At 42.4% G+C, this 25,783-nt stretch overlaps 1 protein-coding gene across 1 annotated transcript in view; it reads right to left on the bottom strand.

Moving 5' to 3' along the window:
- Vps13b (vacuolar protein sorting 13 homolog B) overlaps positions 1-25,783 on the bottom strand; it is a 601,468-nt gene that overhangs the window by 73,443 nt on the left and 502,242 nt on the right. The window contains exons 41-43 of the mRNA XM_059247261.1: positions 20,968-21,149; positions 19,589-19,938; positions 13,530-13,691 (exon numbers count right to left, since the gene is read on the bottom strand). Of these exons, the coding sequence (XP_059103244.1) occupies positions 13,530-13,691; positions 19,589-19,938; positions 20,968-21,149 (694 nt within the window). The remainder of the gene's footprint in view (positions 1-13,529; positions 13,692-19,588; positions 19,939-20,967; positions 21,150-25,783) is intronic.

Here is a 25,783-nt window from a genome sequence, read left to right on the forward strand (position 1 = left end):
CCAGCAGCACTGTCACCTACAGTGTCACAGAAAGTAGCAAATGGGCTTAATAAGCCAAGGGATGGCTAAGGTTTCCAGACAGTGCTGAAGAGCCTCCTAGTTTCTACCTCTGGCTTGTGCTGAAATCCAGGAGGGATGCATAAGACTAAGGAACGGTTGTCAGATAAAAGAAGGCCAGAATTGGCTAGTTAAGAAAGCTCCAGCTTTATCAAATGGAAAATGACACTAAACAAAGTAATGGCTTCCAGGCTAAAATCAAAAGTAGGACATGGCAGCTGGGCGGTGGTGGCGCACACCTTTAATCCCAGCACTCGGGAGGCAGAGCCAGGTGGATCTCTGTGAGTTCGAGGCCAGCCTGGGCTACAGAATGAGTTCCAGGAAAGGCACAAAACTACACAGAAAAATCCTGTCTCAAAAAACCAAAAAAGTAGGACATGGCAAGGAAAAGTGGTCTAGAGATAATACAAGTGTGCCTATACTACTCCTTGTTAAGGCCACAGGCATATTGATATTGCCGTCTCAGACACTTAAGTGCAATATCCTTCACACAGTCAGTAGAGTCTAGAATTTCAGAAGGGCTTATCTAGGAGAGATTTCTGGGTTTAATTTCCTGATATAGTGATCCTCAATAAAATCAATGAGTGATCCACAAAGTTGGTTAAAGGATTATATTGTCAGGAATATTGCCACCTTAGACTCAAAGAGACAGAATATAAAATGAAGGGTCTTCAGACTTTCAAAATTCTGCAAGCAGAAAGCAAGTTAAGAAAATGACACAGAGAGATGACTTTCATAGAAAAAGATGGATGGTGCGGAAGCTAGAGCCAAGGGCCTGAAGCTACTAGCCACGGAGAACCCCTTCCTAACAGAATATGGGGACTAAGAATCAAGGAAGGCCTAGCATTTGTTTGGTGGGGTTTCAGAATGTTTCTAGACCAGCAGCCCTTGCATGTATCCTGTCAACAGGCTCAAGCATCTACAGGGGTTCTCTACATCCTCATAGCATACTGCCTCTAGACCAGCAGCCCTTGCATGCCTCCGGTCAACAGGCTCGAACACCTACAGGGGTTCTCTACACCCTCATAGCATACTGTCTCTAGACCAGCAGCCCTTGCATGCCTCCGGTCAACAGGCTCGAACACCTACAGGGGTCTCTACAACCTCACAGCATGTTGTCCTTTAAGTAGCACTGTGGACCAAAGGTCTTATTCTCTTAGCATTCACTTGGGGATTTGTTAGACAGCCCAGTGCTGCCCAGACTTTGATGATAGGCCAAATTTGAATCTCTAGAGCAGTAGTTCTCAACTTTCCTAACGCTGTGACCCTTTAATACAGTTCCTCAAGTTGTGGTGACCCCCCAACCATGAAATTGTTTTTGTTGCTACTTCATAACTGTAATTTTGCTACTGTTATGAACTGTAATATAAATATTTTTGGAGATAGAGGTTTGCCAGAGGGGTCATGACCCAAGAATCACTGCTCTGGAGACTCTATGCTGCACTCTAGACTCACACACATGAGCATGCCTGTTCTATATGTCCATCTGTGCTGCCTAGTTTTTCCTTAACTTGACAGAAGCTAGACTCCCCCAAGAGGAGGGAACCTCAACTGAGAAAATGCCTCCATAAGACTGGTCTGTGGGTGAGCCTTTGAGGCATTTTTAATAATTGATCAATAATTGATGTGGGAGGACCTAGCCCACTGTGGATACTGCTACTCATGGGCAGGTGGTACTGGGTGTATAAGAGAACACACTGAGCAAGCCAGGAGGAGCAAGTCAGTCCGCAGTGTTTCTCCACGGCTTCTGCTTCAGTCCCTGCCTCCAGGTTCCTGCCTCAAGCTCCGGTCCTGACTCCCATCAGCCAGAGGCCGCAACAGACCTTGTCTCACTGAGTTGCTTTTTTTCTGTGTATTATCAAAGTAATGGAAACCCCAACTAGACAGCCTGGAGTTCAGTTAAGAAGACAGAGGGAAGGAAGCCATAATTGCAGAGAGCAGAGCCTGTTACTAGCTACTTTCTACATTTTTTAGGTGTGGATTATCCAAAATAACTTTTTAATTTGGCAGAAGAGAAACTGGAAGTGCTGAGAAATGAAGAAACTGGTATTTCTTCATTTTCTTAGGAGTGGAACCTGGGATTCCATGTTTCAAGTGTGAATTCTCCTCCATATATTCTTTCTCCTGCACTCCAAAGCAACCTACACCTCAAGGTAGCCCAAGAGTTTTTAGGTTGGTTTTTTGTTTGTTTGTTTGTTTTTTAATGTTTCCAGGCACACCATCTTTTTTCTCAAAATCAACTCTCCCACTCAGTTTTCTGTCATGGGCAACTGTCACCTCCACGCCCAGAGTCAAACAAGAGTCTCCTTCCCATAATAATCAAATCTGTTGATTTTAACCTACAGACTTCTACCATACCAGAGCTCTTAGCAGGTTAAAGCTGAGATTCCATCTCTGGCCTCTTATAGAGTGGGGCCGGTGGAGAGCCTCGCTGTCCTTGTCACCGTGCTGTGGAGATCCTCGCTGTCCTTGTCACTGTGTGCTGTTTTTCTGTGGCTGCTTTTTACATGCTCTGACATGGTGGTTTCTAGTAGTTTCATTATGTGTCTGGTTGTGTTTGGAGTTTTTCTGACCTACTAGACCTACAAATCTCCATCTTTTACAACATTTGGGATGTCTTCTAGGACTAATGCTTTGTGTCCTTTTACCCTCTCTGCTCATTAGGAATTACAATTACTCATATGTTGCACATTTTGAAAATTTCCCAGAAGTTTCTGGGATTCTAATCACTTTGAGTCTTTTTTCTTTTTCTTCTTCAGATTGGATGAATTCTAATCAATATCTTCCAGTTGACTTCCACATAAATGTCTTCCTTCTATGACATTTTAGTACATTTCTATAGACAAGTGACAAGTTACACAGCATCTAGAAGTCTAACTAATACACCTTAGTCTGCAGGTCTGGAGGCAGCAGGATTGGCTGTGTCCACTGCTCAGTGTCACAAGATTGAGATAAGGTGTCAGCAGGACTCCCTCCTCACTGGGAAGGTAGACGTGGGGAAGACCGAGTTCCGACTGCTCCAGTGGCGGCCTGATGAGGAAGGTTGCGGCCTCCCGTGGGCTGCCTGCCGCTAGCACCCCTTCCAGGTCTGTGTGGCTCCTGCAGTGAGCTCACTGCCTACTGCCCTACTCACAGGGTCACAGGGGGTGGGGTGGGGGGCTCCGAAAGGTAGGCAGACTCTTAGGTCTCACTTCACTAAGGTTCTGAGCTTCTCATGGCTTTTATTTGATGAAATTAGGCCCACCCAGGATTAATTAAAAACCAGTCACTTCAGAATCTTAATTGTATCTATCAAATCCTTCATTCTGATGGCTGCTTTAAGGTTTATGTCTGATAAAGCCAACATCTGGATCACTGTGGGTTGGAGTTGTCTTTTACTTCAAAATAAGTAGCTTTCTTTCTTTCTTTCTTTTTTTTTGTTTGTTTTTGACTTAACAATCTCTGAGGTGATTTTTTGATCTATTACATTATACCATGCAACACTGTCAATGCTATGTTATAGAGAGTGAATTCTGAGGAGTGCTGATTTGGGGGAGTCCGTTTGTTCAGAGTCATACAGAAGACTCTCACACCCAGTGAGAGACAGCTCCGTTCAAGTTTGACATGCAAGGCACTCGCAGTCTTTCTGTGCACACGCGTGGCACAGAAATTATAATTAATTTCATGGCTTTCCTCTTTCCAGGGTTCTCTCTTCATTCCTTAGCAGTGCTGGTGTCCTGGGCCAAAAAAACGACAGGCCACCCTGCACCCACCCTGCACCGCTATGGCTATATTTGCTTTCAAGGAAAAGCCACAGAAAGGAGACGAACTCTGTCAATTAGTAGCTTAGTTTTGACCCCTTCCCAAACTTGCCCACTTTGTTTAGAACCCAGAGTCCTCAAACAGCTTCAGTGATGTTCACAACTCCCAGCTGTTATTCCTCAAGCAATCGGTCTCCTGTGCTCAGCACGGCGTCTGTCCAGCTTAGGATATGCAGCAGTGTACAAACCACTCTCCTGTTGTGTGCTTCATCTCCTCCGTCTTTCTCCTCAACTCTCCCAGAAACATCGCTGCTGACTGTCTGTGACTGTGACACTCCTCTGCTCACATAACTCAACAGCTGCCCAAAGCCACCTGCTACACACAGGGGCATATCCAGACGACCAGCAGGCTCTTGAGGACGGAACTCCTCCAAACACTGGTAAACTAGAGTTGGCTTATAATTGATTATGAAAACCAGTCTCTGAGTAGCCAGAGATTTCTAGAAGGTTGTTAAGACATTGACAGCTTGAAGCCAGCTATGGCAGGAATATTTATACCTCAAAATTTGGCCAACCCATCTTAAGAGCCATCTCTTTAGCATAACCTGCCATTTCACCCCTGAATTACAATGAAAACATACTGAATGTCCTTGACCATGACATGCTGTTTATGTGCATGTATCTCCTAGGCTTTGCAGGGTGCTCTCTCCATTGTAGTCTACTGGGTACCTCTACTCACCCTTCAGTCCAGCCTGTGTTGGGTATGTAGATCATCTTACCTTTATGTCATCACATCTCACATCTTAAATTGATTAGCACAACATATCATAGCTCTCACAGCAAGCATTCACCCACGCTCCCCTTTGGCAGCTCCACATATGGACTCTACACTGGCACCAGATTAGTTAAGTTCCCTACCACGCATGCCATCTCATGCCGTCCACGCATGCCATCTCATGCCGTCTACGCATGCCATCTCATGCCGTCCACGCATGCCATCTCATGCCGTCCACGCATCTGGACCACCACCTGCACTCCACCTCACTGGGTTGGTAGCCGGTTAATACAGATCCCGTGTCTGCTTAATATAGAAGCCTTGCCAGGGTCTCACCTCATGTCAGACTTGGAAACATTTCCTTCATGTTCCCATGAAGACTTTGCTTCTAAACACAACCGATTTAGTTCTTAATTCCCTGGCATCTCTTCCCAAAGCGGGGATTTTAATTAGTCAGTGAGCATTTCTCCCTGTCCTGAACTTTTACAGGGATATCCTGATAGGTACTGATCGTGTCTACAAAATTTATCTCAGTTGAGAATACATTCCTTAGGAGGATGTGCACACATTTAATACATACAATAGATCAAAAGAAACTAACCACTATCAATTAAAAAATGAACAGAAGACAGGAGACTAATTAAGGTGGAGAAAAATAATGACAGAAGGACCTGTGAGGAAACTAAGTCAGGCCTTGATTTTTAACACTGCACTGTGTTATATCATATAAAAACCATATCTCTTTCAATATTTTTGTGCATTTTCCTTATATTGTAAAGATGACATTCTATATAAAGAATTTAAATTCTTCTCTTGCTTATAGGAGATGACAACATTCCTATTTCCTATATAAAATCTTTAAAAGACTGATCATCTTATAGGCTTGTTAGATTTTACTTTACTGTATCTCCATAAAAATAAACATTTGGTCCATGGACCCACTGTAGCAGGGGTCTGTGTTGATGTCTGAGGCCCATGTTACCACCAAAGGCCAAGTGGATGTCCATGTGGCTGCCCCCTGAAGCCGTGTTGATGTCCTACTGGTCCTGCCCCTCAGTGGCTGAGAGAGACCTGGGTGCTGGATAGCTAGTCCCACCTCTTGACAGCAGCCACAGGCAGGGGAGCTGGCCATGCCCCTCACTGACCACCCCACTCAGGAGCGCTGGCCATGCCCCTCACTGGCCACCCCACTCAGGAGCGCTGGCCATGCCCCTCACTGGCCACCCCACTCAGGAGCGCTGGCCATGCCCCTCGCTGGCCACCCCACTCAGGAGCGCTGGCCATGCCCCTCGCTGGCCACCGCACTCAGGAGCGCTGGCCATGCCCCTCGCTGGCCACCCCACTCAGGAGCGCTGGCCATGCCCCTCGCTGGCCACCCCACTCAGGAGCGCTGGCCATGCCCCTCACTGACCTGCAGTGCCAGCAGTAATGTGGGCACAAGAGAGTTGGCCTTGACCCTTTGCTGAGGAGGAGGGAGGTCTGGCAGAGATCCTGGCTGTTCAACTCAGCCACCACCCAGGCCTAGAGGCAGGGCCTTGAGTTGACCCACCCCAACACCTACCCCGCTGATGAGCTGCTGGAGTGGGTGAAGGGGCTGGTCCTGCCAAACCACAGCCACAGGACCTCCATGACTCAGGCAACAGCAGGATATCTGAGAGGAGTCTCAGAGAGGGCCCAGTATTGATGGCACAGCAGAAGTCAGAGGCCTTGAACCAGACCAATGACTCATTGCAATGAACATTTGTAAGGAAAGCTGTTTGGACAAAAGGGTGTACTGTGTGACACACCGCAGCTTCCAGTACCTCTACAATGAAGGAACATGTGATGGAGAGGTGTGAAAGATGGAGGAGCAGAGTGGTCCGTGTGCGGGGAACTAGAGCTGTGAAAACTCTGGCTGTAAGTGTGGTTGCCATAAAGAAGTTTCTCTTTACACCCAATGGGACCATTACAGAGAACCACAATTGGACACAATGTAGAGATCAATGGATTGTGGGGATCCTAGCCTCAGTGGGTACATCTACGTCAAAGCTCCTGTATCTAGGGCTCAGAGAACATCTTGGAAGATGGGACAGAACACCAGGAAGTCTGCTATGAATCAGTCTCTCCTCGAAATGGCTACATGAACTAGACAGGTGCAACTGTAAGATCAAAAGGCATGCTGATGTGAAGGTGGGAAATTTCATGGGGCTACCCTACACAAAAACTTCAGGCAACTAATGACTACAGGGAGGGGGAAGTAACTGTCCCCAGGGATGGGCCTCTATTAACTATTCAATATAAAATGGTCATCCCTGAGACCATATACACACAAACAACAAAAATAGATCAGCAGGTAATATTTATGTACTTGTGCATATGTATACATATGTAACAATAATAATCAAATAAAAAGAGGTTATCAATTTGAGAAGGGGACATGGGAGAGGTTGGAGGGAGGAAAGGAAAGCGATGTAATTCCATTTTAATTAAAATGTATTTTAAAACATAAGCATTTGAGTATCTTTTTTTCTTTTTTAGTGTTTTTAAAATTGTTTTAGTTTGCATTCTTTTCTAATGTGAGATTACTAAGAAAGTTATGGGGTCAAAGTCTGGGCTTATTTTAATGGTGTCGGAAGCTTCTTACCCAAACAATTCTAGAAAGGAAGTTCTGGTTCCATTAGCAACTTTAATGTATAAGAGGGACACACCCAAAAAAGGTGTGGAGTGTGTGTGTAGGATCCAGGAGGACTGGGGGAGGGGTGAAAAATTCATTGTGTATATGAATGACATTCTCAAATAATTCATTCAAAATTGTTCATTTGCTCTTTTAAACAGACTTCAAAGTCCCCAGCACCACAAACAAAACCAAACCAGCTTTAACATGTGTGTGCATACAGAGCCTACCTGACACATTTGACAATGTTGTTAACACAGAGCCGTTCCTGCCTATGTCTGTTTTTTGAGTTTTTAAATTGTGACTGAGGCAATAAGGGCTCTGTTCTTTCTCTGGATGTGTGTGAACAAATGTGTTACATGAACGCAGTTGGAAAGAGCGGCAACTGAATAGGAGTTATAGTCCAGTTCACAAAACAGACAATTGGCTGGAAATCTAAGACAGCCTTGAGCCGGGTGGTGGTGGCGCATGCCTTTAATCCCAGCTCTCAGGAGGCTGAGGTAGGTGGGTCTCTGAGCTTGAGGCTAGCCTGGTCTACAGAACGAGTTCCAGAACAGCCAGGACTATACAGGGAAACACTTTCTCCAAAATCAGGAAAAACAAAAACAAACAAACAAACAAACAAACAAAAGACAGTCTTGTACTCAAAATACACACTGCTTTCTTTTTTTAAGAAAATGAAAAAATGATCAGATTTCACCTTAAAATATTTCTACATCCGCAAAGGGAACTGGGGAACTTTCCAAAGCTCATACACTGCCTGGGTACAGAATGAGAATAACAAAATACCTCACTGCTACTTCATGAGCATGCTTATTGTATGAGGTACACTGTTACTTATCATTTCTCAAGGTTTGGAGAAGTTTGGCCAGGTTTGGAAGTGATGAGACCATCACAAAGGTCAGAGTGAGGAGTCCTGTGAATCAAACCTTAGCCTACTGAAGTCTATTATTAGCACAAGGCCTGAAAACAGGCACTGGCACACGGGCTCATGAGCAAACAGAGCATTTTTGGTTAGGCTGTGAACCTTTACATTTTAAAAATTGACTTTAAAAAAGATTTTATTAAAAATTAAATTTATTCTTTTTTTTTTTTTTTTGGTTTTTCAAGACAGGGCTTCTCTGTAGCCAGGCTGGCCTCGAACTCACAGAGATCCGCCTGCCTCTGCCTCCCAAGTGCTGGGATTACAGGCGTGCACCACCACCGCTCGGCAGATATATTCATTTTTATTAATGTGTGAATGTCTTGCCTACAAGTATGTCTGTGCACCATGTGCATGCTTGGTGCCTAAGAAGGCCAGAGGGTGGCACTGGAGCCCCTGGAACTGGAGTTAGGGATGGCTGTGAGTCATCATGTGAGTGCTGGGAATCGAACCTGGGTTTTCTGTAAGAGCAACAAGTACTCTTAACTGCTGAGCTATTGCTCCAGCCTGAACCATTATATTTCTGATGTTGAAAAATAAAAGCATTTCAACATGTGTGAAAGTGGAATGAAATTAACCCCTTACCTATATATAAATCAAGTCTCCCTGGGATGCAGCCCTGCTCATTCATGTATGGACTCTATTGTGCTCTTGCATCCTGAGAAGCTGCAGTACAGGTTGGAAAGCTATAGAAACCTAGTATATTTACCACCTGGCCCTTAGAGATCATTTGCCAACCTACATCTTTAATGTAGGGTTTGTATTTTTGGTGCTATGTCTGTTTATTGAATATTTTGCAAGATCCTGCGCTGGTCATCAAAATTAATTCTTACCTAGCTACATTTTACAATTTAAAAGATGTTCATGAACTTATAAACTACTTTTAAATTCATTGCAGAGAAATATTTTGTTATTTTATGTACACTCTCTAGGAACCCCCTCCCCCTTCTTTACCTTGCTTGATTTCATTACTAAAATGAAATGACTGTGGGGCTGAAGCAATGGCTCAGGAGTTAGGAACACTGACTGATCTTGCAGAAGACCAGGGTTCAGTTCTTAGCACCCATTTAGTGGCTAGCAACCATCCTTAACTCTACTCACAATGGTGCACATATACATGAAATCAAAATAAATCTGTATAATAAAACAAACTAAATCACTAATAATTGGAATTCTACACTTCTAAAAATTTTCATAACTCATAAGTTGTGCCTTTTGAAGGTAAAAAGAAGTGTGAACTCTTACACACAGAGTAGAAGTATTTCCATTCAAGAGATTAACCAAAGTATTCTCTAGAACCAGAAAGGAAATTATTTTTGATAGCTTATACATAAAGCCTACAGTTTATGGAGGTGTTGCTCTACCTAGTTTGGTTAAATCAAACAAGACTTCCCTTATCTTTGAGCTGCACACACTTGCTCATATTCTGGGAAGATGCCATGAATTAGATTCAACTCGGTATAACATGAAAAACTTCTTTGAAGACCAACTCCTTGATGGTTATTGTGGTCATTCAACCTATCTAGTGAGCTAAACCCAGTATTTACAAGTCCTTTGTGGTGTCATCTACAATTCTGTGCAGCTGAAAATGTTCACTTATCCCCTAAGAAACAGCTCTGTTCTTCTTTTGTTTGTTTAGGCAAGAAGTTATTGTGGAATGTCCAACACTTGAAGTGATTCAGAGCATGTGTTAGAAACTATAAGAGAAGTTTATGACTTCTCAACCCTAAGAGGTTCCTCAGCTTGAGATTTCTGGGATTGGCCATGTCCATGTTTCTTCCTGTCCTACGGGGATTCAGTGTTGTTAGCAACCTTCTGTGTGGTTCGAAGATCTCCTGACCTCTAAAGCCTTCCCGGGTGTCACGGCCACTTCCTTGATCTCTGTAATATAAGCTGCATTGTTCGGTGGAGTTAGGTCCACGAACTTTAGAAATTCTCCTGGAGACTATGAATCGACTAATCCTGAGGTTGCATAACCACACAGGCACAAACGTTCCCAAACCCAGTTTGCAGGGCAGTGCAGGCTGTGCCTTGGAATCTGGAAAAGGAACATTTTGCTCACTTGTGCATCTCTGATGAGCTCCAGGTGCAGTTAGAGTTAAGTGGTTGGTTTTTCTGATCTGAGCTCAGATGTAACCTCTCATTAGAGCAGCATGTGCTGTTGTGGATGTTAGGAATTCCAGGAGCACCCTCTGGGCCCATTAAGGCCTCTGGCTTCAGAGGTCTTAAAATACATTTCAGCATACATAGAAACATAAAAAGGACATCATTTTCTTTTAAAGAAGTCTGATTTAAACTCAAAGTTTTCTTTTTTTTGGGTGGATGGGGTTGAAACAGGGCTTCACTCAGCTCAGACTGGCCTTGAACTCCTATGTAGTGGAGAATAATCCGAATTTTCTGATCCTCCTGCTTCAACCTCCTGGCTGCTGGGATTACAGGTGCACCATGACACCTGGCTACAGATAATGTTTTACATGAACTTAGTTTATGGAAGTGAAAAGTTACAGAAGTTTGGTGATACAGTTAACCCCTCTGCAAGGGTTCACACCTGGACCAAGAATCCTCTAAATCTTTAGCTTTAGGCTTACATGGTGTACTGTATCAGAGATTCCTCAGCCCTTCTCTTAAAATCTCACAGCTTGGCTAGTTTAACAAACAAATCATGCAGCCAAAATCTAGGGGAAGAAGACAGGACTGTGGGTATAGAACTACATATATAAACTAATAAAAGTCTCCAGAGAAGAAAACAAAATAAGTTCTCTTATATTTAAAATATTAGCAACAAACTACATAGAGATGTGAAATAAACTAGTAATAACTGTTTTAAAGCTTAAATATGACAGGTGTAATGGTGACATTACATTACATTCTTGTTTCTCATTGACCTCTCTTCTACTGCATGCCCCCACAGTCCCGAGGCCTTTCCAGCTGAGCTCCAATGTCCAGGAATCCTGAGGGTCGGGGTCAGGGTGGTGGTGGTGGTGGTGGTGGTCGGGGTGGTGGTGGTGGTGGTGATGGTGGTGGTGGTGGGGGTGGTCCAGGTGGGGGTGGGGGTGGTGGGGGTGGAGGTGGTGGTGGTGGTGGTAGTGGTGGTGGTGGTCCGGGGTGGTGGTGGTGGTGGTGGTTGGGGTGGTGGTGGTCCGGGGTGGTGGCGGTGGTGGTGGTGGTGGTGGTCGGGGTGGTGGTGGTGGTGGTGGTGGTGGTGGCGGTGGTGTGGTGGTGGTGGGGGTGGTGTGGCAGTGGTGGTGGTGGTGGGGATGGGGGTATCACACTGCAGAGGGTTCAGTGTCTTCTGTTTTGCTCTCTGTCAGCTGAGGCCCATAGCTGGCTGTGTGTGGGTGATATGGCTACTAGAGTACACAGCCACATGTTATTGTAGCTACTCGGAGGCTTACTTCCTGCCTTTGGTAGTGCATTGCTAGGGATGCAGTGACCATGGAAAACTTTAGAGGATTAAAAGGCTATACAGCTAGTGTTACTACGGCTGGCATTGCAAGTGCGTGGATGGGCCCTTGTTCTGGGTATATTCCTGTATGCTTCTAACTTTTGCAGCCAATAAGAAAAAAAAAAACCAAACAAACAAGAAGAAAAAGTTGAACTAAATACAATGTCCATCATGTCACACAGGACAAATGAAAACTCCAGCATGGGACATTTTCAAATGGAAATGGAAATGGAAATATGTGTGATTTAGGACAAAATTGTGAGTACAGTATCATTGTGTGAGAAGCTTTTGTAAGAATTCACATTACAAGGCACTGGAGAGATGGTTCTGTGGCTAAGAGCATGTATTGCTCTTCCAGAGTTCAGTTCCCAGCATCGATGTCAGAAAGCTCATGACTGTATATAACACCATCTCCAGGGGATCCTGGCATCTGTGGGCACCTGTGCTCAAGTACATAGACCTACTCACTCCCACACACATAATTAAAAATAATAAAAACAAATCTTTACAAAAAATTTCTATTACAAAAGCTTAGAATTTTAAAGTCCTGTCAGATTAATTTGATTTAAAATTAAGATAGTTAAAGAATATTTCATCGTATCTATTTTTCCAAATTTTATAACAACAATGGGGTCATTTCATGTGAAAAAACTCAAAATAAGTAAAAGACAAGAATCTAGCTCTTTGGGGTACAGAGGAGAAAAGGAAAGACGGGAGGTGGAGCCTGAGGGTGGAACAGACCTGTGGACCACATGGGAAAACATGCTCTCTAATCTAATGGCTTACTTTTAATCACAAGCAGATAGTTTACTGCACGGAGTTTTAGAAATACATCCTTCTTAAGAATACTTGCTCGGATTTCTTTTTCTCATTTAAGACCACATCTTTGCATTTAATTCATCCCTAGACTATCCCTGCAGGGTACATCTCTCTAATTATCCCCATCTAAAGTCACAGGAAAGTGGAATTACACCACTTGGGAAACAGACGTCCTTTGCTATGTCTTTTCTCAGTGCTCCCAGGGTACAGTGTGTCATTATAGTCGCTGTCTTGAGCTGTCCCTGAAACCACTGACTTGCTGTTTTTGCACTGCTAGAGACAAGCATATACCTGGTACAAGGCACGTGCACAGAGGAGATCTGAGTACATGAATGGGTGCTGTGCATGTGCACAGAGGAGATCTGATAAATGAATGGGTGCTGTACATGTGCACAGAGGAGATCTGAGTACATGAATGGGTGCTGTACATGTGCACAGAGGAGATCTGAGTACATGAATGGGTGCTGTACATGTGCACAGAGGAGATCTGAGTACATGAATGGGTGCTGTACATGTGCACAGAGGAGATCTGAGTACATGAATGGGTGCTGTACATGTGCACAGAGGAGATCTGAGTACATGAATGGGTGCTGTACATGTGCACAGAGGAGATCTGAGTACATGAATGGGTGCTGTACATGTGCACAGAGGAGATCTGAGTACATGAATGGGTGCTGTACATGTGCACAGAGGAGATCTGAGTACATGAATGGGTGCTGTACATGTGCACAGAGGAGATCTGAGTACATAAATGGGTGCTGTGCTCAGCACATAATGCTGACTGCATACCAGGCAGCAGTCCAGCACCTTCTACAGAGCGGGGACTGTTTCATCCCCATTCTGTAGATGGGAAAACCAAATCACAGAAGGAACAGCAAGCTTGCCCAGCACAAGACTCAGACCTCTGTGCATCAGCTCTAGAGGCCTCTCTCTGTCCTGAGCAGCAGCACCTATGCTATAGGGAGCACTCCACTCCACGGGAAGCATGGCCTCTGAACATTCCTGGGTTTCCATCAGATGCCACTACACAGGGAAATAACCGGACACACACACATAAATGCAGAATAAACAAATCCCAACCTGAACAATGGCTGTTTGTAAGACTGCTTCTCAAATACCTGTGGGGATTTGTGAGAACGCCAGCTGTACTGGTGACTATGGAGACTGGCCAGCAGAATATTCTCATCAGTGTCCACCTGGCCAAACCGCAGTGTCTCCTGTGTGTCATTACAGATCACAAAGTGGCTGAAGACCAACTCCTCTACCTCAGGGCATTTGTTCTGAAAGAAAAAGAATATGAAAGCCAATGTGTGTATCAGATTAATTGCAAGATGTTTGGCAGCTGTCTGCCCAGTGGCCATTGTTATAACACAAATGTTAAAGGATCTGTTGTCATTAGCTCTGGTATATAGAATATTCTACACTTTCAGGATAAGCACAACAAAAATATCTTAAAGACATCATACGTTCCAGGAATGTGTTTCAATTTATACTCCTACAAAATAAATCATACACACCAGAAGAAGAAAGGAACAATGAGATCCCACAAACATTTAACATTTCTTAAAACGAATTAACATGCTATAAAGAGTGCTGTACTGGGTCATGCACGTTTCTGAGCAGAGTACTAGAGGCTAGAATTACCATGTTCCTAGCCCTCTAAACTCCACAATCAAGGCCAATTACCAAAGCCACAGTTTGTACCCTACAGAAAGTAAGGATCATTTAGGTTACTACAACCCTGGGTTCTTAAGAGGGAGGGAGGGAAGGAAGGATGGAGGAGGTGTGTGTGTGTGTGTGTGTGTGTGTGTGTGTAAATCTGCTCAAGGACAGATATAAATAAAACCATAACTTTCCCTCTATTGTTAAGAGGCTGAACATACAAAACAGATCAACTCCAGAATCCATTTAAAGGCCAAGTTGCAGTTTTTAAGAGGAATAATGTGAGTTGAAAAAGTTCCCAGTGTCTGTTTCATTCAGCAAATAGCTCAGTAGCTAATATGCTCCATTAAACAGCGAAGGCTCATCTGATTAGTAATCAGTTACTATGCTGATACTGTTTCTCAGCCTAAAGGAGTCCCTACTTGGTGCTGGGACATCAGAACACTGGCTTCACTGCCTTTGTCACCCAGCTCGTGGCTTAAGAACCCATCAAATGCTTTTGGGAAACTAAGAGTGCAGCTAAGAAAGGTATCCACTTGAGGAAAGAAGAAGAATTCCCAAGTAGCTCATTGATTTGCAGGTAATGGGAGGTAACAGACAGCAGATACTTCTCTAGTGGCCTCTGTTTTCTGGCTCAGGATCTAAAGAATGCCACACTCTACAGTATGCCTCTTTACTGAGGAGAGGAAAAACAAAGAGTGACATAACTCAGAAGCAGGATGATACAGGGGATTGGGAAGCATGAAGTCCAAGGTGAGTATGGATGAATGTCAGTGATATCCAGCCAGGTCAGAGACCAGACCCACAGCTCCATCAGCAAAAAATTGTGGGAAACAGAATCCAACCCCAGCCATGCAGAATACTCCCAAGGTGTGTGTTCTATAGTTTTGGGTGGTGAAGGGGCCCTGACAGGACTCATTCTCCCAGATAACCTTGAAGATCACTACTATAACTACTATTACTATAACAACTACTACCACACCTGTAACAACTACTACTACTACTATAACAACTACTACTGCTGCTATAACTACTACTGTTACTATAACTACTACTGTTACTATAACTACTACTGTTACTATAACTACTACTGCTGCTATAACTACTACTGCTGCTATAACTACTACTGCTGCTATAACTACTACTGCTGCTATAACTACTACTGCTGCTATAACTACTACTGCTGCTATAACTACTACTGCTGCTATAACTACTACTGTTGCTATAACTACTACTGCTGCTATAACTACTACTGCTGCTATAACTACTACTGTTACTATAACTACTACTGTTGCTATAACTACTACTGTTACTATAACTACTACTGTTACTATAACTACTACTGCTGCTAAAACTACTACTGCTGCTATAACTACTACTGTTACTATAACTACTACTGTTACTATAACTACTACTGTTGCTATAACTACTACTGTTACTATAACTACTACTGCTGCTATAACTACTACTGTTACTATAACTACTACTGTTACTATAACTACTACTGTTGCTATAACTACTACCCACTACTGTAACAACTACTGCTGCTACTATAACTACTACCACTGCCACCACTACCACTACCTACCTACCACCACCACTACAATTACTTCTTTCTTCTTTCTCTTCTTTTTAAATCATCTATCCATTCTTGCTTAACCTCTCAATTCTTATGGTGGAGAACCTTGCTTGACGGGCACACTAATCTGGCTGAGACCCAAACACTTATAACCATTAATGCTCTCTGACATGGCTTTTAACCATTAGTCATGAGCTTAAAACATATCTGTTGCTGGGTTTCAGGTGTCTGCTTTTCCTGGGCTTGTGCCTACAACACTAGTTGCATTTCAAGTGCCATTTTCTAAGGGCACTCCAGTCCTGCCCCTTCCCCCAGGCACTTCACATCCCTGATCTCCTTTATTCAGTCAGGTGTCCAGCTGCTTCCAGGCCCAGTCCCTTCCCTCTGCTGGGACCTCTTTTCCTCTACCTCTTGTTGGACCGACTTGCGTGTATCCAGCTTGTAGGTTCCTATGTATAAAGCCAGTGCCTCAACGTAGCTCTCTGAGCCTTCCCCAGGCCTGATCAGGTTTCTCTGTTTGATGCTGGCGTATCACCATGTATCAGCTCAGAGGACTTGTTAGTTTGCTCCACTCAGATGCTATGCTTGCTGTCTATGGGAAGGAACAGGACCTGGATCTTTTACAACTTTACCTCTAATACTCATAGTAATTGCTGATGCTTGAGTTCTCAATAACCATTTAGGAAACAACAGAAACAAGTAGGTGTTTGTTTTCTAACTATGCTGGGAATTGAACCCAGGGCCAGATGCACACAGGTAAGCACTCTACCAAAGAGCCATACCTAGCCTAACATTAATAATTATATTGGTAAAACATATTAATTTTATAAAAACTAGAAAAATATTCAAAAAGTGACTTTAAGCCATCACTTTTATGCTCATTTGGAAGGGTTTTTCCTGATTGCTCTGGCCCTGACTACTTAAGCCTGCTCTACCCAATCTTATTTAATGTATTTATCTAAAACCTTTAATCAAACCAGAGTCACAGTGTGTGATTAGTTTTGATTTGATTTTTCCACTTGGTATTATATAATCAAAGTAGACTGCTCTCCTTGTAAACATTTCTCTCTCCTTTCCATGCAAGAATACAAACACGAAGGAAGGCTATGACTACAGTTCCCACTCAGTTCCACACCCTGAGGTTAAAATTGAGTTTTCATAATGAACTAGGATCAATCTCAACACAGAGGTTAAGTTACCAGCTGGAGGTTAAAAAAAAAAAAATCACATCCCTCTCCTCATCCCTAAAACCTGATGATGGTTTAATGTGATGAGAATTTTAGGAGGAAAATGTAAATTAAAGAACACAAAGTGATTGTTTACATTTTTTTAAAGAATCCTTGAGGTCCTTGGGGAAGTTTCTCAACTTCTCCTTCATCTATGGAATTTACTATAACTGTAATAAGCCTCAACATTTCTTGGAATGTTTTAGATTCTATTATAGCATATAAAATGTATATATTCATTTATGTGACATCATCTACACTAAGTCCCAGAATGCCTGCAAGGATTTGTAGTTAAAAGATGGCTTATTCATATTGCAAGTTCATGTCCTGTTGGACAGGAATCGGCAGAGTAGAGCTAACATTTGGAAGAAGGGAGACATGTGAGCGTGACCTCCATTTAATGCTATTTTGTTCAAACCTGGGAAACTGACAGGAAACAGACAGGAAGTGGTGATTTGAGTTCTTAGTTTAGTTTCATGAAAGTAGCCATCATCATTTGACACACACACATACATACAGAGAGGGAAGGGGGGTGGGCGTTCTACAACCACAGAAATCAGAACTGATGCAAAGTTCTGTTAATTTTGAACTTATGACCTGAAGGTGAAGGGCCAAACTGTTTCATGCCTGATAGTAAGCTGATTTTAAAGAGTAAATGAAGAACTCAAATCTCTTGTTCTACTTATTAAATTCATTTTTCATTGCCAATAACTATACTATATGTCAGCATTATTAAACATACAATAAAATCCAAGTTTCAAAATAAACTTCCTTCTAAAGGCAATAAACTACATTCAGGACAGAAATAATGAATTTAATAAGCCTTTATCAGCCCATTTCAATGTCAAATGTCCTCTGATTTCAAAGTAGTATACTTTCGTATTTACTTTAGAATACACAGGGTTTGACGCCTACCACTTTAAAACTTGGTGGCAAGTACCCTTGACATGGGAGGAAACAAGAAAATTACAGCAACAATTACAGAAGCATATCCTCTGTGGCTCATGTTAACATTGCCAAATCCCTGTATAAATCAGAACCAACTATTCATAGAATGTACCTGTCAGCAATCTGCTGTGTGACACATGGCTCTATTTAATGGAATATTCCTGCAAGGCACTGTGCTAACCAGTCAGTCATTCACAGTCTGATGTGGTTTAAAACATTTAAATATTTATGTACCATATTTTATTTATGTGTATGGCTGTGTCTAGGAGAATCTTTTTTTCTCTGGGAGAAAACTGATATTTTGAAGGCCATCTTGCAGTAGTTGCTACATATGAGTCTTCTTATAAAGCTCTCACACCAAGACAAAAATGTCCTGGGCTTAAATGCTCTATCAAGAATTCTTTTCTATTTTCTACGTTTGTTTTTTATTAAATGCATTGTTCAAGATATGAAAAAAAACCCTAGAAATTGGAGCTATGGAAGTTTTTTTCACATTGCTATTTGAACCAGCTGCAAAGATTTAGATCACACTAGCTCTTATTTTACGCATGTCCTTTGCAACAAGAAAACCATGGAATGCCCTTAAAAAAGACTTAAAATATAAACCAGATGTGTTATCTTCTTCCCTTTGCTATTGTAGTACCATGTCAAGCAATTAATTCCTTAGTCTTGTATAGGTCTTCATGCGTATAAAGTGAACATTAAATTTTATTTTTACAAAATCTAATTCTCATAAACATTTTAGGTTAGAGAACTTAAAAAATTTAGAACTATTTATTTCATAAAATTGTTTCCATAAAGACCCTCAAGTTATTCTCATAAAAATTCCCCTAAGTTCTCTTCCTCATCCCCAAGAAACTTCTTGTAGAAGCAGACCCCTTCCCAACCCCCCTCCTCATGCCTGCCACTGAAGGAGGTCAGCACAAGAGAAGGACTCATCAGGGAAGCCAGCTCTACCAGCTCTACCAAAGTGTTTGGAACATGCGCAAATGGAGACAAATGTCTCAGCTGAAACGGTGACTAAATGTGAGGGCAACACAAGGCAGCAATGAAAATTGGCCCCAAAGCAGAAGCAACTTACTGCTGTATCTCTGGATGTATTATCATTCAGACATTCTGTGGGGCCATTTCCATACTGCCAGACACAGGCACGTTTCCTATTTTAAATATGCCATGCAACACTGGTTTATACGTGTTCTGTTTTTTGATATGAACAATTTCTTACAAAAATACAAGAAAATTATTAAAGTTACCATGATTTTCTATGAGTATAAGAATATTCTAGTGAATCAAAAAGGCAGGATGTCAACAAAGGGCAAGACTAGACTGCTCTGTTCCCAGGTTCTATCCCACTGTGCATTATGTTTCTGTTGTAAGCCCTTCATTTCTGCACTGAACATTTAGACACTCTGGTACACACCAAAGTCAAAGCTTCAGCTAAATAAAGCCATAGCACTTTGAAAAAACTCCTGGGAATATGTTACTTTCCACCCAGATATGGTATATTAGTCATATACTAGTTGTAGATGGGCATGATCTCTGATGCGTGTGTGAACCCACATTCTCCAGAGTTTCCTAAAGAGAACCCTTACATCACTTTACCTAGACAAAGAAGGCCAGCATACAGTGGCACCCATCAAATTCTTCATTCTCTCACATTCTGGTTTGTGCTTAACACATAATTAATTACAAGCGATAACATGGAGTGTGTAATAACAGACCACACGCGGCTAAATGGCCAACCGTTCTGGAATGTGCATACCTGCTGCCAAGCTTGCACTGCAGTGTGCAGGGAGTGAACAACATGCTGCCCGAAGTTTACCAGCACAGAGTCCATGATCATGGTGCCGTCAAGCAGCTTCTGCACCCCGTCACTGGAGACCGCCATCTGCCCAGAGATGCTGAAGGGTGTCACCACACTTTGCATGGTGACGTTTCTGCACTCCAGCAGTTTACAGTCTACTTGAGATGAGAACCGGATCTCCTGGCAGACAGAGTCACCGTTCCACTGTCGAAGATACAGGTTTGGTTCTTTGAAGGAAATAACCATGTACTCCAGTTCAGATGGTACATTTTTATCAGGAATGAACGGCTGCAGGTGCTGTGGTGAGGCTTTTAAGAAAACAAGACAAATACCAATTAAGATGTGCCAGTCTTTCATGGAGACAGATGAGGTGACTTTTAAAGAACTCCCTCCCTTTCGCCGGGCGGTGGTGGTGCACGCCTTTAATCCCAGCACTTGGGAGGAGGAGCCAGGAGGATCTCTGTGAGTTCGAGGCCAGCCTGGGCTACAGAGTGAGTTCCAGGAAAGGTGCAAAGCTACACAGAGAAACCCTGTCTCAAACCCCCCCCCCCAAAAAAAAAACTCCCTTTGTTCTTGAATTTAGTGCTTGATGTTCATAAATTTTCACTTCCACAGATAAAATTTTTGATTACAGTAACAAGAGGAGACAACCATCTAAACTCTGTAACCACCCAAATCTCTACAACAACAAAGACTGACTCAGGCAAAGGCAGTTAAACCCTATTCTTGCTGAAAAGACAAGGTGCTTTACAGGAGCTGTGTCCAGTTTTAATGTCCCTCTCCTTTTGCCATAACATGTAGGTTGAAAACCCAAAACCTAAATCAAACTGTATTAACTAGAAAAGCATTAATACTGAACACAATGCTTGAGAAATAATTATTCAAGTAACACTGGGAACTTATAGGAGCATACTTTTGCTGGGTGGGGAAAATTTATTCATGTTTTCTAAATGTGTAAAAATACGAATCTTGTAATTTAATGAGAATGTGCACTGTGAACTCAGGTGATAAGCGCCAAGTACTTTGGGGATCTATTTCTCACTAATGTATGATACAGACTAAAACAAGTTTCTTTCAAAGATATCATAATTGGAATAACAGTAAAATCTGCAGTTAAAAAAACTTCCTTGAAAATGCTCTTAGGAAACATGTCACAACATGGTACTACAGTACTGCTCAGTGAGGAGTAGGGTTCACACCTGTTGTACCAGATCAACTTTAGAGTAGCTTTGCCAGTGTCCAGGGCTGGTGCCGGTAAAGGGAGGCACCACATGGAGAACACTCAGTGCCATGGCGCTACTAAGCAGATGTCCTCTTGATGCTGAGATGATGCATACCTGTGCCTAGCTGGTCCAAGTGATGACACAGACGGAGCTCCAGGTGTGCAAACTGGAAGGCCATGCAGAGCGCCGGGACAAACCACGGGCTAAAGCAGGAGTCGACTCTGGCACAAGCCGCCAGGGCTGTTGGTGTCACAAGGGGCTCGCAGGTGCTTTGAGAACCAGATTCACTTGCAGAGCTGTGAAAAACAAGTTCAGCAACATCCATTTCCCAGCATCACAAGAGCACAATGTCTTTCTAAAAGGCCTTTAAAGCCAGAACTGAAAATCCTCCAGTCAATATATTAATCATCAAGTATCATGCATTACTCACACACAAGAGTTTTGTTTTTGTTTTAAAATTCAGTTTATGTTGAATATTCTGTTTGGATTATTTGCAGAAAACTTTCAAACTATTCTTCAGCCTCCATGCACGTTGACTTAGATCAAATCCAGTTTTTTCCTATACTCATTTCACAAAACTTATGGACAGTTTGGTGTCCTATTGGTAAGGAGAACACAATTGTGAGCATGAATGTTTAAAAACCTAAAACTTCCTGTGTCACCACAAATGTTTTATCACCGTTTTACTTCTCTGTATTGTCCAACATGTATTCTGTGAATTAATTTATACTCTTTATTGAAGACCCACTGAATATTGCATTAAGTGGCATAAAGTTATGACCATGCACAAAGAATGTGGTCCTGTGGGTAATTATACTACAAGAATTCTCTCTTCACTTGCTTGTCCTCCTATCCATGGTGGTCTGATTAAAATGAAGAGTGAAATCATCCAGTTTCAGAAGGATTAAGTTCTTGGCTTTCAAAGAACTCTCACTCCAACCGGCGACACTGCCATTTGTATCCATTCTACAACAGAACCTTCTCCTGGAGGAGGGAGTGGACGTGGGAAGGAGGGCATGGATGTGTGGGGTCTCTGAGGTGTGACTCCAGCTGCCGTCTGAAAGCGGTTGGGAAAGGAGCGGTGTGAAGACAAAGCACACCAGCACGCTGACTGCATAGTCTGACCGCAGTCCCGCTGACGTGGTCGTGTTTACTGCAAGCCCGGTCAACTGACACTGACTACAGACAGAATACAAACTCCAGGGCACCAGAACCGAACCAACACTGTGCACAAAAATGTAGCTGTGATTGCTTTACGATAGAGTTGCTCTACAGCTCAGGCTGGCCTAGAACTCGCAGCCCTCTTGCCTCTGTCCTCCAAGTGCTGCAATTGCAGGCATGCATCACTGTGCCCAGCATGAGGAATTCTCAGAATGTCTCTAAGTGGGAAAGCTGGTTTAAGCAACTTTCTACGAATTAGTGTGTGCGGTTTCAAATGAAATTTCATCATCAGGGTTAAAATGAAATGTTTACTTGTAGACAGAGTGATATATTAGTTGTCCCTGCACTTAATATGCTACAGTAAAGAAGCTGTAGGAAACAGGCAGAAATAGAAAGTAACCCCAAGCCTCACAACCTATACTATTCATGTTTGCATACTTCATCCTTTCAAAACAGGTCGAATTTACGGCCGATCAGAGTATTTAGAGGGCGCTCGGATGTTGCTCACTTGTAACAGGCTAAGAAAACAGTTCCTAGAAGTAATAACTCTAGAAGTAGGCGGGGCCCATCATCCGGCATTGTGTCGAACCATCGTGAAGTCTGTTGTAAATGCAAACGTGTAGAGCCGTGAAAACAGACCAAACAAAGAACACACAACAGGACTTTTACATAGCTGTCTCCAGGGCAGCCAAAGGGTTACTTCTCAGTTTTTCTGGGTGACCGCTAGAAGGTCATGAATGCTTTAAATAAAACAGGGGGGAATTCAGGATGTCAAGATGTAAACTGATCCTATCTTAATGGCACGTGGGGGTCAGATACAATATCTACAAATTCATTCATATAAGCTCTTTCGGAGTGAACTCCTAAAAGTGGCACATCTACCAACAATAATCTGTCTTTACCAACGAAGCTCTCAGTTGACCTCTGCATCTCTACATGGTTAATACGGTTTTATAATACAGCACACAGGCAAGCCGAGTGAACAGGGGAAGATAATCTAGTTTAAAATCATGCAGTTCTAGTAGAAATGCACAAGTTACTTCAACCTGGCTAAGTCTTAGTCTTATGTGTGAAAATAGTAATGAGATTTACTTTTTGAATATTAAGTGAGATACTGTATACAGACTACAGTAATGTCTAGCATTTAATGTTAGAACTACCCCTCTGCACTGGCAAAACAAAGTCCAAACTAATTATATAGTCTCACATTTATTCTTGGACGCCGGGTACTACACTGGCACCCACCTCTGTGGGCACTGTTTCCTGCCTCTAACCTGCTCTGTCCATCTTGGAAGAGTGCTGAATGGATGAGGAGACACGAGGGGCTTCTGTCCTTTGCACCACATGCTCTCTGCTCCCTACAGGTGCTATTTTTCAAAGGTCTACATGCTACCCCGACACAGTCAACATATCTTCATTAGAACCCTGCAAACACATCTAAAACAGAAAGGGTTTCTGGAAATATGACAGATATATTCTCTCTCTCTCTCTCTCTCTCTCTCTCTCTCTCTCTCTCTCTCTCTCTCTCTCTCTCTGTGTGTGTGTGTGTGTGTGTGTGTGTGTGTGTGCCATCAGTTCAGAACTTTCAGTGAGAACCCATGAATGCCAACTACCCTGGAATGTGCATAGGAGGAGTATATAGCAAAAGACAAGTTCTTGGTGAGATCAAGTATCAGCTGAAAGGAATTAGCAAAAAGCTTCAAAAGGTCAGTCACTTCCATCCCAGGGAGAGAAGGCAAAAGAGACAGGTTTAGATGTAGGAAAGAGTGAAAGACTTTCCTCTGTAAATCTTGAATTATACCACTGTGACTAGAAATGGGTGACAAGTAGTTCCAAATGTGAAGAGTAAATACTTGAATGGTTCATCAAACTCTCAAGCAGTCTTTTTCAAAGCCAATCACCCCACTGATGTCCCAGGTCTTCTGGCTTCAGTTCTCTAACAAACATACTGCTATTTACATATATCTAGTCATGTCATTGTCAAGCTGCAGCTGTCTACTTATTCTCAACTGTCGGCAAGAGGCTGCTCACTTCTCACCCCATCCTTCTTCTCTCTGGTCCATGAGATTTTTTTTTTTTTTCATGACCTTTCTTCCAGTAAAGCACAAGAGTCTGAGCCAATCTTTCCTAAACCCTAAATCTTAGAGGATTATGGTAAGAAAATCTCCAGGCATAAGAATGCTGGCGTTTGGTCCACATTCAGATCCTATGTGACAAACACATCATTACTAACCATAAAAGCATCTGTTTACATGCAAGCTTTTGTTGTTTTGGTGCTGAAAAGAGAAGCTAGGGCTTTGTGTATGCGAGGCACATTCTACCATGGAACTACAGCCCAGTCCTTGCATGTAATACTGACATATTATCAAAGAATTGATGTTTTCTTTCTAGAAACTGCATAAAATGTATTTATATTCCTTTTAGGAAAATATATTAATGGTGATTTATTTTTTCCCTGTTCTCCTTTTTATTGCTTTTTTGCTTAGCACTTTAAAAATCCAAGTAAAATTTTGAACTCAGTGTTCAACTGTCAAAGAAAGAGTAACAGCAGGCCATCCACTTAGGACTTGAATGAAACTGTCAAGTGCTAACTGGAGCAAAATAATAGATGTGACTTTGCAGATATATGACCTTCTATTCTAAAACTCTTTTCAACCATGACCTTCCAAACTAGTTGTAACTCACAGTACCATGTTTTGGGTTGAAATACATAGAGTCGTCATGAGTTCTTAGGGAATATGAAACTATCCAAATGGGGAATGGGGAAGAGAGAGGCCTGCACTGAGTGACTATGCTGTACTTATTTTGAACAATGACACATGAATTATCCTTGGTTTCATCCAGCAAAATATATAGGGTAAGACAGGAAACGTGTGCTGGAAAATTAAGGGTTCATTAAGTGACTTTTATTCTTTTGCTCTGAAAACTTGTATGGGACAAAAACTCCAAACAAAATTAGCAAAGAAAGTGACTGAAGGTTTATGGGCTTCTGGGCCATAAAACTTGAAAACAGAATAAAACCAAGTACTCTGAATTTGCTCAGAGATACTCAGTGGTCCGTATCATCAGTTAAGAATGCTAACGTGGGAGGTGGGAAACATCTATTGTCCCTTTCCAGAATCTAGCAAAGAGCAATGGACATGTATTAACCCTGACTACCATCAGCAGTTTCACTGTGGTCATGTAAACGAGGAACAGGGGTGTTATCAACACAGCTAGGACTCAATAAACTAACACACCTAAAACAAAGAAAATGCGCAGAAATCAAACAGGAACTTTCGATATATATTTTTTTCATTTTAAGGTAATCTTAATGCTATTAAATTCACAAACACATTAATTTAATTACCCAACCCTAATTATCTAAGACACACATTGCAAATATAAAAATAGCTATTCTCCCCATATGCCATGCCCATTCATCACGGTTTTGGAAACAGGAGAATAGAGTCCTCTTAAACTGCAAGTCAGTAGGCGTTTCTCTATAGTTAACTTTAGGAAAATTTATACAAAATGGTAATCAACAATGGTCTTTACTTGCTAACTCACAAGAAAAGACCTTCAAAATGTCATTTTGTTAAAATCTCTACACTAAAATGTAGAAAAACTAAACTATGAAAACACTGAAAAGTTACAAGTTCTGTAGTTTTGGATTCCTGGTACCACTACCAAAACTATAGGACACCCCACCCGACGTAGTGAAAAGAGAGAGGCACAAAGGGACAGCGGGCCAACAAGCTCCGGGGTACATCGAACTACACAACCCTGC

The sequence above is a fragment of the Peromyscus eremicus genome, chromosome 20 (genome assembly GCF_949786415.1).
Source record: "Peromyscus eremicus chromosome 20, PerEre_H2_v1, whole genome shotgun sequence".
In the NCBI taxonomy this organism is placed as follows: Eukaryota; Metazoa; Chordata; class Mammalia; order Rodentia; family Cricetidae; genus Peromyscus; species Peromyscus eremicus.